This window comes from Macrosteles quadrilineatus, unplaced genomic scaffold, assembly GCF_028750875.1.
Source record: "Macrosteles quadrilineatus isolate MER2022 unplaced genomic scaffold, UCM_ALF_1.0 Scaffold_8__2_contigs__length_117827958, whole genome shotgun sequence".
Taxonomy (NCBI): domain Eukaryota; kingdom Metazoa; phylum Arthropoda; class Insecta; order Hemiptera; family Cicadellidae; genus Macrosteles; species Macrosteles quadrilineatus.
In genome coordinates this window covers 39,239,594-39,258,746 of record NW_026542601.1, presented here as the reverse complement: position 1 = coordinate 39,258,746, position 19,153 = coordinate 39,239,594, and the positions used below count along the sequence as shown (strand labels likewise).

The window sequence follows — 19,153 nt, the reverse complement described above, 5'->3', positions numbered from 1 at the left end:
AAACAAACTAATAAAAGCAAAGTATAAAATAATTGTTCTCAAGCTCATTCTATACATTAGTCTCAAGTAAGGAAGCCAAAACATATTTTAAATGCTTACGCTAAGAGGTGACATGAAAAAGCACTTGAATACTGTACACTATGGAAATCGAAACAAGGTCACCGAGGCCCATCAGTGCAAGGTCGTATCCAAATGTTTCAAGAGCATCCTACGATAGAAAAGTATCAAATGTAAAAACCTATAGGCCTCTTCATTACACAAACCATTTATCAGATAAATTCAGACATATTGTTTCATTTCCAGTCTCGAAAAGTCAGATTGTATCTTTAAGCTTAAATTTACTTTACCTCTCAAATAAAAAGGTTTGAGCAGCGCTTGGCTTCATTTGAAAAAACAAATTTAGTTTCCACATTGCTAGTAAATTTATCTTGTCTTCTTAACTAGTTTTGTTTCAACCTTAAAATCAGCGTAATATAATACTCGGCCTAGCCTATGAAATGCAATCGATTAACTATTTAGCTACATACACAAATTTTCTTTCCCTGAGTAAAATGGATTAAGGAAGATTTACATGTAAAAAATGTTAGGCTGAGTTGTGTCAGTTGAGACTAAAAATGGAATGCTTTTTAGAGGGGTTTTTGTAGGCTATATTAAAATTTATTCTTCATGGCTCACCACCGACTGTAAGCAATCCCAGATAAAACATACTCACTCCCTAAGTAGATTTATCATCCTTATAGATCAGTAAAAGAAAATTTTACTATTAGTTCTGTCCGGTGCACTGTAGGGGTCGTTTTCTGTTTACAATTTGTTCTTGTCATTTAAAACCTCGTTTAACCAAATGAAATAATCTAATCATAAAAAATAATAGAAACAAAATTTTTTTTCAAGTCAATTTTTTTTTATATTGAAAGAACAATATGAATAGTATGGAAATTGTAAAAGTATATTTACATGAGTAAACAAGTAATTTTAATGTTGTAAAATGCATTTAAAGTCATAGGATATACGATTTACTTTTACACCATGACCAAAAAATTAATTAATTACCATGCCCAATATTTACACTTTGCTTCTTTAGTGATATTGTAGATCAATGTTTTAAAACAAGACTGAATCACCGTGTTTTGTGATATGTTACTATTGATCATATACAGCATTAATTTGTAGTTACACAAAAATATGTGAATAGAAGACTAAATTTCATCAAGACAATTTGTTTATGGATTGTTCTATATTTGAATGTTATAAAAATTAATTCTAAGTCTGTAATTTATTTATCTTTGCTCAATATTCACACATCTATATTCTATCAAATAGGCCATGTTCAAATTTGGAGGAATAGATTTGTGCGGTGTAGTAAAAAAAGGTTTTACAATTTAACAAACCATTTTTGTTAACATATTATAGAACACCAAATAATAAAAGGTGAAGTAAACTAACTAAATATTTATGCATTCCTAACAAAATTATGATTCTAAAATATTAAATGATTGTTAAAAACAATTAAAAACATAAATATCGAGAGTAATCAATGGTGACAAAAAAATGAGCACAGATAATGTTGTTAATTTCAATATTTGCAATGTTAACAATAGCTCCAATGTGGAGTACTCTCGTTAAAACAAGATAGCTATGAATATCAGAAAGAAATAATATTTTCACTGCAGCGTCCACTAAACTCAGAACATGTTACTCTCGATATCATGCTAACTTCAAGCAATTATCACTGTATAGAATTCTTTAACTGTTCAACCTTGCAGCCGCTGGGTTAAAACCATTAGATTAAAACAAACAAAACTTAGTGTCTCACACAATAAATAAAACTTCTTCGCAATAAATAACACACAGGTTGAATATACAGCATCTGGAGTATTTTTTAAAAGCAAACACTATTTTGATAGTGCCGTACTTACTGGTACAAGTTCTCAGTATATGACAACATTAATTAATTTTTTACTACACTAATCAGACTAATATCCAAACTCTGAGATTCGGCCAGTTGAAAGGTGATGTCTTCTTCACATCAAACAAAACGACTCTCTTCCTGCTGCATTAGGATTTGATGATTGACTAATTGGGTGCTTTTAGTTCAGATCAGAATCTATGCTAACTACTTTTGGTTAGTAAAACAGAAATCAGGTATTTAATTGGCTAAGAAGTATTAGTTGTAATACATACTGAAAACTGAACATTTTTACTGGATTAGTCAAAACATATCCAATGGTTACAATTGTACACATTTTAGTCTAATCATCACAAGCCTCGTACATTGGTAAAACTTAAATACTACAGTGAAAAAAAGAGTTAAAAAGCAGATGAAAATAAAACTACGCGTACAAGTCATGGAAAATACTAAATAAAGAACACTACTGGTGTCGAAGAAATGTGATAAGCTAAATAATACAACTAACCAAGGCTTTGGACGATCTTATAAAAACTAAACATCGAAAAATGTGCACACTCATACAACACATATACACTCGAATCGTAACAATGCTACAAAATATATATATTTTAAATACAAAATACATTACAAACCGGCAAGCCGTGTCTTAGGACCGATACAAAAATTGGAAAAAGCGATCGATTTCCATCATATAAAAATCCATCGAATCGTGGACCATTCTAGTTTATCACATCACAACCTGTCTGGCCGTCCATCCACTGTCGAGACTAGCAGCACAATACTCTCGGAAAATTAAAAATCTTACTTTAAAAAAATTTGAGCCGCCGTTCAAAACAAAATACATCGTTGTACGAAGGGAGCTCGTGTCCGTTTCACAGCTCACTTAATAAATAAATCACACTGAAATACGCTTCAAGCAATAAAAAACTAAACTAAACTGTTCTGGCTTTGGTAACGGATTAGCAGTTGTTGTTGGACCGCGGAAGAGGTCTGACAAGGTAGAGTTTCTCGCCTTGCTTGTTGGTGTAGATGGGCGCTCGCTGGTAATGGTCCACGAGCTGGTCCAGAGTGTGGAACTTGCGCTGGCCGATGCAGTAGAGCGCACCTTCCACGTGCACTCGGAAGTGTTTGTTGCGGCCAGGCGCTTTGAGCGACACAGAGTAATCACCCATCTACCAACATCAGTCACATCATATAGTAATAGTACGCTGGGAAAATAATCAGACATGAAAATAGGAACAGAAGGTTATGAAAGTAGGTGTGAAGAGAACATTAGTACCAAATCTAAATGTACCCATTGTCTAGATACTTTTGGCCCAAGAAGAGTACATCATTCTACAGTACCATAAAGTTATAACAAAGGCTGGTTTACCTAGCTGCGAAATTCAGTTGCTCGCGCAAAAAATATGTGATACTTTTCTTTAGTTTAGGCTGCAGTAGTGAGTTGCGATGTTGTGACAGTGACTTAAAGTAGACCACTTTAATTGGTTTACTCATTTTTTAAGTGTAGGTTCTGGAGGATAAAAGCATAGGCCTACCTTCCTCTAATACAAGACCACGGTTAGACCAACGAGCACATAATAAAATAGAGAGGACACAGCGTTTAACCAAATGCACTGAAAGTGTGGCCAAAACCGCCATCTTGGTCCGTCCTACAGCCTGAATCCAAGGCCCGTGAGCACAGTTCGCATTAAAAACCCCGCGACAAATACACAATTATAAACAACATTAATAGTTGACAAAAAATTCTGAATCTTTGCACATTTGTAGATATGATACTGAGGAAAACGATGGTGTTAATATAAAATTATTAGTTATGATAGTAATTGAGTTATAAATATGTTTAACACTTATGTAGTTCCTGCATTGCCACACACCAACGTCGCAGCCTTGTATTTGAGGAGGCTATGAAAATAATCAATAAATTCAACTTTAAACTTGAAAATTTATTGAGTTCAAACTTTTATCCTTATCATTTAGTAGTGCAGTACAAACATTTTTTTTACAAAGGATAAACAACTAAAACTAGAACTAGTTGTAGGTAATAAATTTTTGCAGAACGACGCTCATTCCGATTAAAAATACTTCTTACATTTAAACAGACTCCGCAGTGAAATATCACAATTCTAGGAAAATACTCTTGCCGAAAAATGTAAAACACTGTAAAACGTGCACTCACAATCCCGCAGCTTTACTCACTACAGCAGTTTGTACTCACGTTGGTCTCGCTGTCCCGTATGAGGAAATCGCCGTCGTGGCCTTGTTGGTTGAGCAGGGTATCGCACTGAGCCCGAGTGATGACTCCGTAGTACCAAGGTTTGCCCACCAGGTGCGGTCTGTCAGGTAAGTTATCTCCTCCCCCACCGCCCCCTCCACTGCCGCCCGTTCCAACACGCTCACGTAGCGGCTGCGTCAGGTATTCACTCAACTCCTGCAATCAGACAACATATTTGGTGATGGACTCGTAAGATGGTTAGGTTGATGGTATTGTTCTTATGAATAATGATTGGGGAATGTTTAACATCCAGTCTTCCATCCAAGGTTTAGAAAGATACATGATGAGAAGAGGAAAGAATGATAGGATGGGACAAGTAAAAATGGAAAGAATGAGTAATGAAAGTCTATTGTATATTTTGAGGTTAGGTATTCTTGGCCAGAATAAGTATAGGAAACCTAATCTGGCTTGGATCCCTTTATGACGAATGCTAGTTAATGTATACATTAGTACAAAAACATTTAAAAAAGAACTACTGACCTGTAGGTAGTTCCTGGGCACCAGACCGATCTGTCCGTGACTGTTCCTTGCCTTGTACCACTCAGGGTCCGACGGTGGCCGGTCCAATATCTCCAGCCGATCACCCTTCTCAAAGCTCAGCTCCTGGTCGTTGGTGGACGTAAAGCTGTAGAGGGCCACCACAATGTCCAGCACATTCTCAGCCATGGCGTACGTGTGTAATGTGTCGTCCGCATCTGTCTCCTCCTGCGTGTAGTTGCTAGGAAACCAACCAGCTTGCGACCCGCTCTGACCTCGCCACCACCTGACAAAATGTCACTTCAAACACTTGTTTTTACAGGTTTATTCACTGCTTTTACGATTCAATTCTTGTCTTATTGACTTTTGAATACGGTAATGAAGTAGACATGTTATATATATGGACTAGCTGTAGCCATAGTTAAAAGATCCACTCACAGACTACAGTATACCTCCAATTATCCAAACCTTGACCATCTGAATCACCAATTATCCAAATTGCTTGCACAAAGAATTTTGAAAATATATAAAACAACAGTAATAAGAATATTAAAAAAAAGGCAGAGGCTGTGATGAAAAAACATTGCCTTTTTTCACGATCGCGGCAAAATATATCACATCTTCTGTGGTCTTACAGAAATAATCTTCGTCTCCCCTGGGCATGCCAAATTATACTTCCTCCACTATCGGGGCGAAAGCGTGAATTTTTCGACCGTGAAATCTTTGCAGAGGCGTTCTGCGATCGCAATAGTAAAAGACTCAGTCTATTTTCTGTAAAATACCTTGAATTTTGATAAAAATTCAATTAGTTTAATTTTTGATTATCCAAATGAGTTATCGTGCCAATTGATTTGCATAATTGGAGTTCTGCTGTACTAAGAAGAGAATAATCTTCGCAAAAGGGGTAGAAGCTGGCTACAATAGTGGTGGAAAAATGATCACTAGGTTGGTCTTAATTTATTGACAGCACTTGTACTGTGCCTACAGTTAACATTGAATGTGACGACTACTTCTGCCAATAGTCAAAGATGGTGGTCTTTGGACGACAAAGTCACGACGGCATCATCTGTACCAGACATTCTATGGATGCAGAGTTTCAATTAATACTGAAATTTCAACCTTCAACTTTGGACTGGAAGTAAAATCGCCTATGAACATGACACTATGAAAGGATAATGGATTTAGTGATCAGTTCAGTTTTGGTAAGGTCAGCCAACGACCATGATTCTAGAATATGTGACTATGGAAGCAATTCCATGAATGTCCTTAGTTTATTGGGGTAAATTACATTATCTACCACTCAAATTAATTTTAAAAGGCAAAATACTTTACCAATCACAACACAGTGGCTATTCAAGGACACTTGCTGAGAGTTTGAATAATCTTCAAATAACAAGGAAATCGTCCCTTTTTATATTGAAATAAATTGAATCTTTGGCATTTTAGTTTTTAGTTTACTAATTTAAAGTATCAGTGGACAGTTATTTTTTTCACAGGATCTAGATATGTTTAAAATCTTCTTATAAAATCGAGATCGAACATGAAATATTTCTACAATATGGCCTACTTGCCCTTCTTCAAGGTAAGCTAGCTGCTGTCCTTCTTATTATACAATTCACAAACTTGTAAGTTGTAGACAATGAAATACGATATATAGCCTAGGCCTACAATTACATTATTTCCTAGATACTGATAAACTACTGAATCGCTGTGTTTATTAATGTCCCTCACCCATCATTGCTCTTCTCCAGTATGAGTATTCTCGTCCCCTTGATGAGGCTAAGTTCGTCGGGTTGTTGGGCCTGATAGTTATATTTGACAACAGCTGTTCCGATGGCCTCTGACGGATCAGCTGGGAGTCGCCGTGCTGTCGTTGGACTCTCCATCGCGCGGTGAGGTGAACTGCTTGAGGGCAGCGTCTTACTGCCCCCTCCCCCTTTCTTTACTTTTTTCTTGATGCTAAAAGCAAATTATTTATTTATTGCCAGACTTTTGGTTACAACATAATATTTAACCTTAAGATGTGGATTGTTTAGAACTACAAAAAGATTGTCTAAGGAAGTCAAATAAATAACTTGATGGGCATGCGCAAAAAAAATCTTCCTCAACCATTTTCACTTTTGTTATTGTGTACATTGCACAACAATTTCAACAATTAACTAACATAGCAAAACATTTACAATTTAATAGCTTAATTAGGTCAAAAATGTAATCATAAAATAATTATAATTTACATGAAACTGACTTATTGTCTGACAGTATTTACCTGTCAAACAAGGATGGTTTTTCCTTCTTGACGTAGTTACTCGGCACATAGCCAGCTTGGTTACGAGCGTTCTGTACTCGCCACCAGTGCTTGGAGTCGTCCAGCAGCAAATAGCGCTCGTTTTTGCGCAAATCCAGCTCCTGTGCGCCTTGCGCGGCGTAATCGTACTTAGCCACCACATAGCACACGTCATCCTGACCTGCCTTGCCTGAAACAATTATTTGTACTGGTTCTAAAATCTTTAAATTTTTTAAAATTAGGTTTAAAAGTGTAATCAGCATTAAAAAATCCTTTTCAAGGTTGGACTAGGCTGGTTAGCGAATTCAACTAAATAGGCTACATTTCGTCTTTGATGTTCCTAGGTTAAACTAAAAATAACAATTACATACGTGGGGTCTAAATTTACATGGGGTTTGTCAAAGCATTGACTATTGGAAAGTGAAGTAGACTTTCCATTTATATGGGCTAGCGATCACCAATTTTGTTTATTAAAACAGAATATAGTTGAGAGAGCCAGTGACAGAATGTGCTTTTGTCTACAATTCTATATTCTGTCTTTTTTTTTTGTTGGTTAAAACACAGTTCATGGGTCAAAACACTTGCTACAGATCACAATAAGTCATTGCATAAGTTTGACTTGTTTTCAACCAAAATTAGTAATATCAGCACAATTTGTCGGTGGCTCCCATCATTTAAAAGGATGTTAAAAAAAGTGACATCTGTTTACAGTATGAGAGCATATCAATATATAGAATATTACAGCCTAGGCCTACATAATCAGTTTTCAATACACAATGTTTATTGGCTTGTTGGAATCCTAAAACATAAGAGCCAAGGAGTTTTATTTATGAACACTACAGTAACAGTGGTTTCCCTAGAGAGAGTTTTATCTCAAAACTGTTTCTTGACCAAACAAACTACTACAACTATAGATTCCATAAGGGAAAACTTTCATGCTGAAAACAAATAAAAAACTCTTACACAACTAAAACAAGTAACACAACTACCTATAGCCTTGACCAACGTACTATGTGATCGCATGGCGGCCATGTGGTGGGGTGGGGGCCGCACTCCGTTGCTCTTGATGAGGTGTCTATCCGCAGTCACTGATCGTGAGTCCAACATGCTCATGTCGTCTGTTACACCATAACCATCTCAACCACTACCATTCCGTGACACTACAACAAACAGTGCAACTATCAAAAATCAAAACTACAAGGGCAATAGTGCGGGCAAGCACTAAGAGAAACGGTTTTGAAATAAACAGGAACTTTACATTCTTAAATTGTTAAAAGTTTCTTTTACATGGCTGTGTAGCTGAGTGTTGAAAGTGCTCGCCTAACATGAGAAAAGTCAGTAGCTCCTTGATGTTTCAAAACAGCACCCAGCTGTCCCTGATCATTTGGCCTTAAATAAATGATCCTGGCTGACGAAACAGCTGATCATAGTAGCTACACAGATCATCTCACACTATTCTACACTCATCCTTCAATTATTTGGGTTAAAATACGCACTTAGGTAGCACCCCCATCTTAATTAACTGATAATTAGATTAACAGCATAAGTGAGAACGGTGAGAGGGATAGATCACTGTAGAGACTAAAGTCCTGTTTTAGAACAACAAATCATTGAATCTATCACTGCCCTTCAGGTACTGTCTGAGTTTTGCGCAACTGATATGTCAGTCCAGATTCTTCACATTAGCACCAAGTTTAGCAATATTTTTGCTGCACATTGATTTTTAATAAGGCTATTTAAATTAGGCCTAGAGCCCGAAATTTTGTTGGCCCAAATTTGCGCCACTGTTTTAAGATCTACTTAAGTCCTGTTATTTAGGCTATTTACAGATGGGAAGTTTTGCTGTAAAAACAGCTGTTAACCCTATCAGTGGCCAACTCGTTTGCCATGACGCCTAGAATGGCCACCAGCGTAATACTCTAGTATGGGCCAAAATTTTTTTAAGGGTGAAAAAACCACTTATAATTAACTCTGATATGAACATAACATACCAACGAACATACGAACGTAATATACCATTCGAAACATCACATTCTGAACTTACGCTAGTATGAAAAATACGAATTACATACAGTGCAAGTTATTATTACTAGTCATATAATATGTAATTTTGAAGAGGAAGAAATGTAGCTTGTGATAGTGGCAGCCCTTCGCTCAGGGTTATTTCCGTTTTCTCTCTCTAAGACGACGAAAGTGCGTCACTACTGTCAAGGTCTCATACACAAAGTGCCTTGTATTCGCCATTGCGTGTTGTTGCCGGTGAGTTTTCACCCTCGTTTTATCCGCGATTGATTACTAAATTCGTTATTATTTCGTATTGTCAGCGAAATGTGTGTGTGTGTGTGTAACAGTAATCTTCATGCATTTTATATGCATGAATATATACTGAATAGTGTGAAATTGTGTTTATAAAAGTTTGCATTTTTTTGCGGTTGTATATTGCGGTTTTCCGTTTATTTATATTATTATGCCCTTAGCACGTAAAAACAAAAATTCTTACCCAACATGTTATTACTTTTTTATGTAGGTAATTGAATGCACTACAAGGTGTTTATGTTGGTTTGAAGTAAAATCATTTGGTACAAAAGTTTTATACTAGGCCTAAATAGGCCTACTATGAACTTTTTTTTTACAAAATCGCTAAAATACAAAAACATTATTTTATTAAATAAATAAAAATTATTTTAACCATAGACTTAATGACTTTTTTGTATTCCTTACTTTATTAGCTTTACAAACATGTATATATCATTATTAGTTTACACATATAGGCTATTATATAACTTTTTACAACACAAACTAACACTGTTTGGTTTTCAATTTTGTCGGTTCTCCGTTTGTTATTATATTTTGCCCCAAAACTTATAAAAAAGATATTTTCCTAACATGTTATATATTTCTATGTAGGGCATTAGATTGTCTACAAAATGTATTATAATGAATTTCCCATAAAAAATCTGTAGAAAAAATTTTACCGAGGCTGCTTTTGAAATTAAAAAAAAATTCTTATTTTAGCGAATTTCCCATATAGGGAATAAGCTATTACCGTAGTACTCACGGTAAGACCTGGACCCGGGACCGTTTTTTTTTTCGTTTTGAAGTCCCTAGAGGTCAAAAACACCATCCATTCAAATTCATATATATATATATATATATGTGTCAGTTAGCGCGATAACTCGAGCAAAAATGATCCGATTTTGATGAAATTTGGTACAAACGTGTAAACCTACGTTTATTCGAACGAGTTCGCGAACCAGCATGATCGGACCATGGGAACGGGGGTTTATGGGGGCTTTTATGGGGTAAAAATGGGTTTTTCCCATTTTTGACCCAAAAAACATAAAATTTTGCAATTTCTTTCTAAACTCTTTTGCAGAGCTTAAAAAAACAAATAATTTATTGTTGTATATTGAAGCGTTATAATGCGCCTAATGGTTACGGAGAAAATTCCAAAAAATTGTAAATTTAAAATTCCCATGTTATTCTTATGGAGAATAAGTAAACTGTTGTAGTTTTCTTGTTTATAAACATATTTTGCCCAAATTTGGAAAATGTTTTTATTTCTTACTAACTATTAACATTTTACATAAAAAACACTTTTACCCTCCCTGTTGCAGCAAACCTAAGTATGTTTTAAACTGATTCTATTTAAATAGGGAATAAATGTGATATTTTTAAGGAGACATTTTAGTGTAAATCCATTCAGGGAAATGGAAATTCGCTTAGTCTACAGGTTTGCTGCGGCGGGGGTATTTAGTGTATTTTTACCATTTAAAATTACTATTTATAGATTCTCCTGTTCTTTCCAAACAAAATAAATATAAGGTTGGCTAGGTATACTTGTACGGTTGAATTTTTACAAATTTTCATAAAAAGGTCTGCAAAATCGCCAAAATGTGTTGGTCATTCCCCCCTTCCAACATTGGCCACTGCTAGGGTTAATCTATATCTCAAGAGGAACAATCAGCTTGAATTAAAATGCTATCGTGGGGTCAAAAAGACCCTGGTTGTCAAAACCATTATAAAAAATTCATATTGAATGTAAAATAAGCTAGGCAACAAGGGCTGTCGACCGTGGCCCAAGTAGCTGGTCTTATATAAGTTATTTATTTATGTGTTTGACAGGAAACATCTAACTTAGATATTAAGTTAATTTACTTATAATTTTTTTTAGATAGGCCTAAGTCACAAAAAGTGGCTAACATGATCTATTTTTAAATCTCGCCGACTAAATGTATGCACAGTAAATAGCTAAATATAGGCTATAAGTTTACAATAAATTAATACCCAATAGAGAGCCTGACAAAACTTAATTAATTAATTTGTTAGGCTATCTCAAATGATGAATTTAAAACTCTCATAATAAATACCCCTGCCAAAAAGTGGGTAGGCTTTTTATTATTTATAATAGGCTACTTAAACAATTAAGGTTTCTTTAGGGCCATAACGTTTTATATCAGATTACATAACTTACATTTTTGTTATAAATAAGTCTGCTGATTTTTTTAAAAGTAGGCCTAAGGTGAAGTGGGGTAAGTGTTCGTACCAAATCACATAGTACAACTTTGACCACAGATTAAAAAATACCTGTAGGTGCTATACAAATCAAATTTACTGAGCTCATACTTTAGAATGTGTTGTATAGCCTGTTTTTTTTATATTTTGTTAAAAATATTACCAAAAGTTAGGCCTATAGTTTAGTGCATGTGCCGGGAATTGGAACCCTTCCCCCCCCCCCACCGAGGTTGAAGACGCTAACCACTAGGCTAGCAACACACTTAATGATTAACACAACACCCCTATTATTAAGTTAAACCCAAAGTTATAACAACCCAGATTAAATTTTTAAATTTGATCATTTCAGGCTCCCAATAACTTAATCTAATTAAGAACAAGGCTTTTATAATTCTGTTACTGTATTTAAGTCATCACGCAATAAAGCCTAACTTAACTTAAAAGTATTTTTAATTTTTTCAACATTTCACTTTCCATCACAAACTTACTGTTTTAAGAGTAAAATGAAATAGACTAACTTTAAGGGATACCTAATAAGCTATGGTAGTGTAAATTTGGGTAGGTTACCTAATTTATGTATATAAGTTTAACGGTACTTTCCTGTTATAGGGAACATTCATTACATTATCGATGACTTTTTTTTCGATATATCGATATTTTTGTTTTCCTTTACAATCCATATTGCTTCTGTTTTAATATCTTCAAACACATTTAAATTAAAAATTGACAACTGATCTTGTTTAGGCAAAAATATGTAGGCCTATAACGGATTGAGAAATAAAACTGTTTTACACTAACCTAACATAACTAAACTTAACCAAACTTACTATTGTACCATTTTGAAAATTCCATTTGATAACAGAAAAGGCATGTGGGGAATATAAAACGGAATTTTAAAGGTAACTTACACTTAAAACAAGTTTGGTTAGTTTGTAACAGTTTCATTTTAATATAACTTAGCCTAATATTTTTTGTAATTGTTTGTTTTTTTGTTTTGTTGTTTTTTTGTTTTTTTGTAATTGTTTGTTTGTTTGTTGTTTTTGTTGTAATTGTTTGTTGTGTTGTGTTGATAGTGAATAATATGTATTTATTGTAGTTGTCAGCTAATAAATATGTTTCAATTTGTTATATATCTTTTATCAGATTGAAAAAAAAAATCATTGATAATAATGAATGTTCCCTATAACAGTAAAGTACTGTTATAACAGCTAAACACATATATAACATTGAGAAAGTATCTTGAAAGACTATGAACTTAATAAGTTAATATATTTTCATAGGTACTCAGGGCAGTCGCGTGGTTTATTGGCGCCCGGGGCGGGATGTTGTCAGGCGCCCCACCCCCCCAAAACACACAATGAGTGATGCTCGTTACACAAAGTTGCGTGGCGGGTTGCATCGCTATCTGCGTTTTAGTTCCCAACAACAGACACCTAAAGGATATTACCTTACAAAAATACTAGAATCAGGAATCAGGGATTAAATTACTTGAAAATCTTAGTTGGTGATAATCAAACCCATACAATTAATGTAAGAAAATATTTAAACCTATAAAAGTACTATATTTGTTATTAAAAATTGACAATACAGTGCATATTGAATGTACACTGACACAATATTCACGTAAATAACTCGTATCACTCATCAAACTAAGCTGACAGCTGAGCTGAGACTGCCGGAAGAGAAAGGAGTGATTGGGATAGGGGTTGGTGGTGGGTGGGGGAGGGGCGACATGACAACACGTGCATATTTAAGTCATTGTCTCTACCATGAGTCATGGTCAGAGTCCCAACCAAGGTCAGCTGTCGGCCGGTCGGGTGAAATAAGACATTGCAATATTGATATTCAGATAATTAAGTTGGGACAGGGCCTTCAGCTTCACAGTGGGGTTAATATTAGGCTATTACACTAAACTAAAGGTAGTAAGTTATACAAGCAAATCACCTACTCCATTTACATAAAATATTTAATTTGGGAAAACGTTGCAAATATAAATATAAAGTGATTGGTGTCAAATAATATGTATTTGTTCAGTAAATACTTTATACAACGTAATATTCCAAATTCAGCTAAATACATAATTTCCAAAATGCGTTGTTATGCTAACCTTTTTTTTCAATTTTGTTGTATTACTTTTATCGTGGCACCCGCAGCGCTCCCAGCGGCGCCCCACCCACGCAACGGCCCTGTTCATACTCAACAAGTCTTCCCATATTCATATTTTATGCTAACATAACTTATCAATTGATTACGGTAACCTAATGGTTGTACTTATTCATTGGCATTGAAATAGATTTTGCTAGCCCTGATATTAAAAAGGGAACAATAAGTTTAAGATTTTAACTTAGGCCTAGCTGTTTTATACAACAAACCTGATAACTTTTTAAGTTAGTTTCTGCTGGAAAAATATGGCGTAGGCCTATGCCTAATAAGGACCTGGACCTGATGATTTGTATAGTATTTTTAAGGCTTAGGTAACCGTGGTAGCCTTCTACGCTAAAGCTGAATTAGAAAACACATTCAAAATGAGTTATCTTGCGTTCTCTAAGTTAGGCCTAATTGAATTTGTGATATTTAATGTGACCATGGGAACCTATATAGATTTATATATCACCAGAAACTAGATTTATAGCTGAAAATAATGGTGCTAAAATTTCTCCGCGCTCATAAATATTAAGGGAACTACGGCCATTTAAAGTTTTTTTTACTTTTGTAAATTGACTACCTTTCCTAAGTTAGGCCTAACGGCCTAACCTATTTGTTAGCCTAAAATATTTCCTCACCAGAAACTTTATATCTTACGTTTAATTCTGAGTGATTAAGTTTAAAGTACCGGTACTCAACTATTAGTGTATTAGACTCACTTTTAAGTTAACATGGAAATAATGGTACAAAAATGTTTGGAGATCTCGAATATTAACTAAGACAGTTTGAAGTTTTGATTTATTCTATTTAGGCTACATTCTTGTCTCCAGGCCTGAGGTCAACTAAAACTGAAATAAAATGAAAATATGAACAACTGAAGAGAAGAGAAAAGGATAAAGTAAGTTAATGCACAGGCATTCAGAGTAGAAGGTTTTACAGACATTATCTAAAACACAACTGAGCACTGAATTTTAGGCATGTGTGGAAAGCAAGTGGGACTTAATGCTGATTCGTGACTGTGTTAAGTCCTTTGAAGGTAGAGATTAGGTAAGTTAAAGTGTAGGTTTATAGTGAACAGAGTTGATAATTTATATTCACAGGCTGTTTTTGTGCAATTGAAATAGTGGCTTAAACACAACAAAATAACAATTTCAAAAATGCTTGAAAAAGATGCTTTTGTGCAAGTAGGCCTATTTGAAATTGTTATTTTGTTGTGTTTAAGCCACTAAGTTAATTTTGATACCGCAAAAACAGCCAGTGTGAATAGAAATTATCAACTGTTCACTATAACATCCTCTACCATAAATTTAACAAACCTATACCGGTAGGCTAAGTAGTCTGGCTTAGTTTTAGACCTATCAAGAAGTATACAAGTGTATATGGTCATTCGTTTTATCTTACATACATATATTCGTAAATAATGAAATAAAACATATCATAACAATGAAATTAGATTGTAGGTCCAATTTTATCAGGTTGAGGTGATTATTGTTCTCAGACAGTGTAAGTGTGGTAAACAAATAACCATACAGCATTCTAACGTAATATTCCAAAAATTACAAAGCAATTTATAACAAAAACGCCCAATGAATTTATCAATAACAATTTTGTTGTATATGGCCAAGTCTAAATGGGTTACCCTGAACCACCCAAACAGCATATTGGCAGAAGCCAGGCCATCTTTAAGAAACCAAGGCGAGTCTTGTTACTCAAGCCAAACGGTTCAAAAGTTTCTCTCAGCTAAAACATTCAATATTTTAAAATAACTAATCTTCTAAACAAATACGTCGTAACTCACCAATTTTCAGACTGGACATATTATAACTGCAGGCATAGATTACAAAATAGGCCCTTTTGACAAACTACACACCCTCACCGGGAACCATTATCAATTAACATAGAGGAATTCCCTCATATCAAAGAGGCAGGAAAGTAAAAAGAGGTTAGATGCTTATTTTATAGTTGCTAATGTATAAAAAATGTCAATTAATAAATAATTTTCTTTGAAAAAAACACTGTTGAACTTAGTGCGTTTGATTTGTTTGCTCTTTATGCTACTTTTGGTTTTCTCAAAAGTTCATGGGTACTTTTGGCTTTATATGCAGGGTTAGTAAAAAGTCTGGAGACCCGTTAATTTTTTAACGGTCCATACTAGAAAAACTAAACTCGGCACATCTTTATGGCATGTTATGACGTACTTTTTGGCCATAACCGCCACTTGGTGTACATCCCCAAAATGGGGGATTTTGGGGGAAACTCAAAATTTTCAAATAGTAATCCCCATCAAGTGACCCCTCATTTTTAAAGTCACAATAAAATAAAACTAGCAACGCAAACTAGAGGTCTCTATCTCATTCCAGTAAAAAATGGCAGCTGATTGAAATCTTTAGATATCAGAATCAAGTGCAATTTTATATTCAATATTCTGTCATATTTTACTGTGTGAATATAGAGACCTCTAGTTTGCGTTGTTAGTTTTCTTTTAACACCTTTAAGACCTTCAAAATGAGGGGTCACTCAATGGGGCTTAACTTTTAAACTTTTTGAGTTTTCCCCAAAATCCCCCATTTTGGGTTTGGGAACCAAGTAGCAATTAGGCTCATAAAGTACTTCATGACATTCCATAAAGGTGTGTAGAGTTTAGTTTTCTTTCCTAGTGTGAGCCGTTACACAATTTGCAGGGAGTCTCCAGACTTGGAAAGCTGTACGTATAAGTTAAATTTAACTTCTGAGAATTTCAATTCCCATGTAGCACAGATGGTTGGGCCAACGTTGGCCAACTGTGGGACAGTTGGTCGATGGTTGGTTGGAGCTTCCACAACCAACCAACCGTTGTCCAACTGTATATCTCGTAGTTGGGCCAACCAATATTTACAACTGTGGACCAACATCGGTTCATTGTTAATGAAATACATTAATATGCATTGTTGGGTATCATACATCAAGCCAACCGTTGTCCAACCGTTTTTCACTCCGTTGGACCAACAAAAGATACTTTTGTTGGACCAACGATGGTCCATAGTTGAGTTTACACGACTTTCATTCTCTGGGTCTAGCTTTCACAACATAATTATAATAAAATATCTGGTTTTACAATACCTTTATCAGTTCCAAAAGTTTCCAAAAGTTTTTGGAACTGATAAAGGTATTGTAAAACCAGATAATTTATATATTACAGTTCCGGGGCTACAACAATGAATTTTAATAATTATAATAATGCAAATATTTTTTAAATTAATATTCTTTAACTTATTTGCAACAATTTAAGGGGAAAGAGTAATTAATCATATAACAGTCAATTATAATAGCATTAATAATCTAGCGGTAATTAATTAATCTATATTCAAATACCAGTATCCTCTCTAACTCCAAAAAAAATAACTACTTATGATGCCTTAACAGATTAACAGAATCATATTATACTGTGTAGTATCAAAAATGTTTGAAGTATTGCGACCATTGCAACTGTCGGCTACTTTTTCACCACTTGAAAACTCTCTGTATCAACAATCACAGATAGCTCAGTGGTAAGGTAAGAGGCTCATTAGTCGAAGGACCCGGGTTCGAGACCCGTCTGGGCCAAAAAATTTTGTTCCAGCTTTTTTTCAAAATTTGTTTTTATGAACTATTTAATCAATTTACTCAACTAATAATTATGCTTTTCGTACTAAATCTTTATTATTTTGTGTGAAATAATTTTGGTTGGGCCATTGTTGGACAAAGGTTGGCTGGAAAACAGTTTAAAGAGGTGACATTTCTACCGTTGGCCAACTGTGTGGCTCCACAATTTACCAACGTTGGCCCAACCATCTGTGCTACTTGGGTTGACTGCCATTTTTTACTGGATTGAGATAGAGACGTCCAGTTTGCGTTGTTGATTTTCTTTTATCAGGACCTTAAAAATGAGGGGTCACTCAATGGGTCTTACTATTCGAACATTTTGAGTTCCCCTCAAAATCCCCCATTTTGGGGATGTACACCAAGTGGCGGTTATGCCCAAAAAGTACTTCATAACATGCCATAAAGATGTGCCGAGTTTAGTTTTTCTAGTATGGACCGTTAAAAATTAACAGGGGGTCTCAGACTTTTTACTAACCCTGTATAGATACTGTAATATGTGTGTCCGTTAGCACGATAACTCGAGCAAAAATGATCCGAGCAAATTTGGTATAAACGTGTAAACCTACATTTATTCGAACGAGTTCGCGAATCAGCATGATCGGAATATAGAAACAGGGGTTTATGGGGTAAAATTTTTTTACCATTTTTTAACAAAAAAAACATAAAAGTAAGCAATTTCTTTCCAAATAATATTTTAGAGCTTAAAAACAAATATATAATAAGCCTCATAACTCATTTATAGAACCAAAATAACTAATAGAAAATTTGCATTGGTCATGTCAATTAATAGCTTAGAACTAAAATAAAATAAACAATAAACAATGGTGCTTCAATAAAACTATACCAATTATACTTTAAAAAAAAACTAACTAACTAAACCCATCAGCGACACAAACTCGAACACTGTAGTTTAACCCTTGGCTAAGAGTATTTTTTTATTTGCTTTTTAAAGCTGTTCAAGTCCGACTCCAGCTGAAGGGAGGGTGGAGATTAAAAAGTTTAATGCCATTTTAATGAAAGTGTCCCTTGAAAAATGTATGCCTATTGTAAATTTAAAATTCTCATGTTATTCTTATGGAAAATAAGTAAATGGTTGTATAGTTTGCTTAATTATGAACATATTTTGATGACATTTGGAAAATGTATTTATTTTATACTTAACTATTAACATTTTACAAAAACACTTTTTACCCTCCCTGTTGCAGCAAACCTAAATACTCGTTTAACTAATGCTATTTAAATAGGGAATAAATGTGACATTTTTAAGGAGACATTTTAGTGTAAATCCAATCAGACAAATGGATAAATTCGCTTAGTCTGCGTTTATGTACTAGAAGCGGGAGCGGGCGATAGCGGTCCCGCTCCCGCTGTAAAAATTATGCCAAATTGTGCAAGCGATAGCGTTAGCGGTCGGTCAACGGCGAACCGGAGCCTTTAGTAGTTTGCAGGTTTGCTGCGGCGGGGGTATTTGTGGTTAATGTTAGCTTTATTACATTTAGAAAATTAGTAAAAAGGAGTGATTGCTTATGTAGTAACTTGTGACATAGCATTAGCCTTCAGTTGAAATGGTACAAATTGTTTTTTGTACTAAGAAATTGTATATTTCATCACTCAGTGGCTCTTTTTGACCGTGAGGTAAACTATATTTTTTGTCGTATTGCGTAATTAATTAACGAACTAAGCTAGAAACGAAATAATTTGTATGTAAAGATAACATCTCAAAACGACTCCCAGCTGGTTTTCAATTCTGCTAATGCAAATAAGCAATTGTTATAAGTATAGGCTATGCAGCGGCTAATTGTAAGTGTGCTATAAGCGGCTGCAAATAAAGTAAGTGATTCAGTCATTTCGTATGTTACGATTGTGTTACAAATACATTAATACCATAGATAAAACCTTTGACTATTAGCTTTGACTATTCAATTGT

At 34.7% G+C, this 19,153-nt stretch overlaps 1 protein-coding gene across 3 annotated transcripts; it reads right to left on the bottom strand.

Moving 5' to 3' along the window:
• Positions 1–2,415: 2,415 nt before the first annotated feature.
• On the bottom strand, positions 2,416–15,488 carry LOC129000859 (cytoplasmic protein NCK1-like). 3 transcript variants are annotated; one of them, XM_054427909.1, is made up of 7 exons: positions 15,404–15,488; positions 7,935–8,105; positions 6,928–7,135; positions 6,393–6,620; positions 4,665–4,947; positions 4,128–4,340; positions 2,416–3,081 (listed from the first exon to the last, which is right to left on the bottom strand). In XM_054427909.1, exons 2-7 carry the CDS (start codon positions 8,056–8,058, stop codon positions 2,869–2,871), a joined length of 1,269 nt encoding a protein of 422 aa, XP_054283884.1. In that variant the 5' UTR covers positions 8,059–8,105; positions 15,404–15,488; the 3' UTR covers positions 2,416–2,868. The 3 variants fall into 3 exon arrangements, with proteins under 3 accessions (XP_054283884.1, XP_054283885.1, XP_054283886.1); XM_054427910.1 differs by having other exon boundaries at positions 7,956–8,105; XM_054427911.1 differs by lacking the exon at positions 7,935–8,105 and having other exon boundaries at positions 15,404–15,478.
• Positions 15,489–19,153: the final 3,665 nt, after the last annotated feature.

Coding starts and splice junctions, on each gene's coding strand:
- LOC129000859 (XM_054427909.1), bottom strand. CDS start 8,058: ATGAGCATGTTGGACTCACGATCAGTGACTGCGGATAGACACCTCATC. Junction 4,948..6,392: donor CTGGAGAAGAGCAATGATGG/GTGAGGGACATT, acceptor ACATTTTGTCAG/GTGGTGGCGAGGTCAGAGCG. Junction 3,082..4,127: donor TACGGGACAGCGAGACCAAC/GTGAGTACAAAC, acceptor TGATGTTGGTAG/ATGGGTGATTACTCTGTGTC.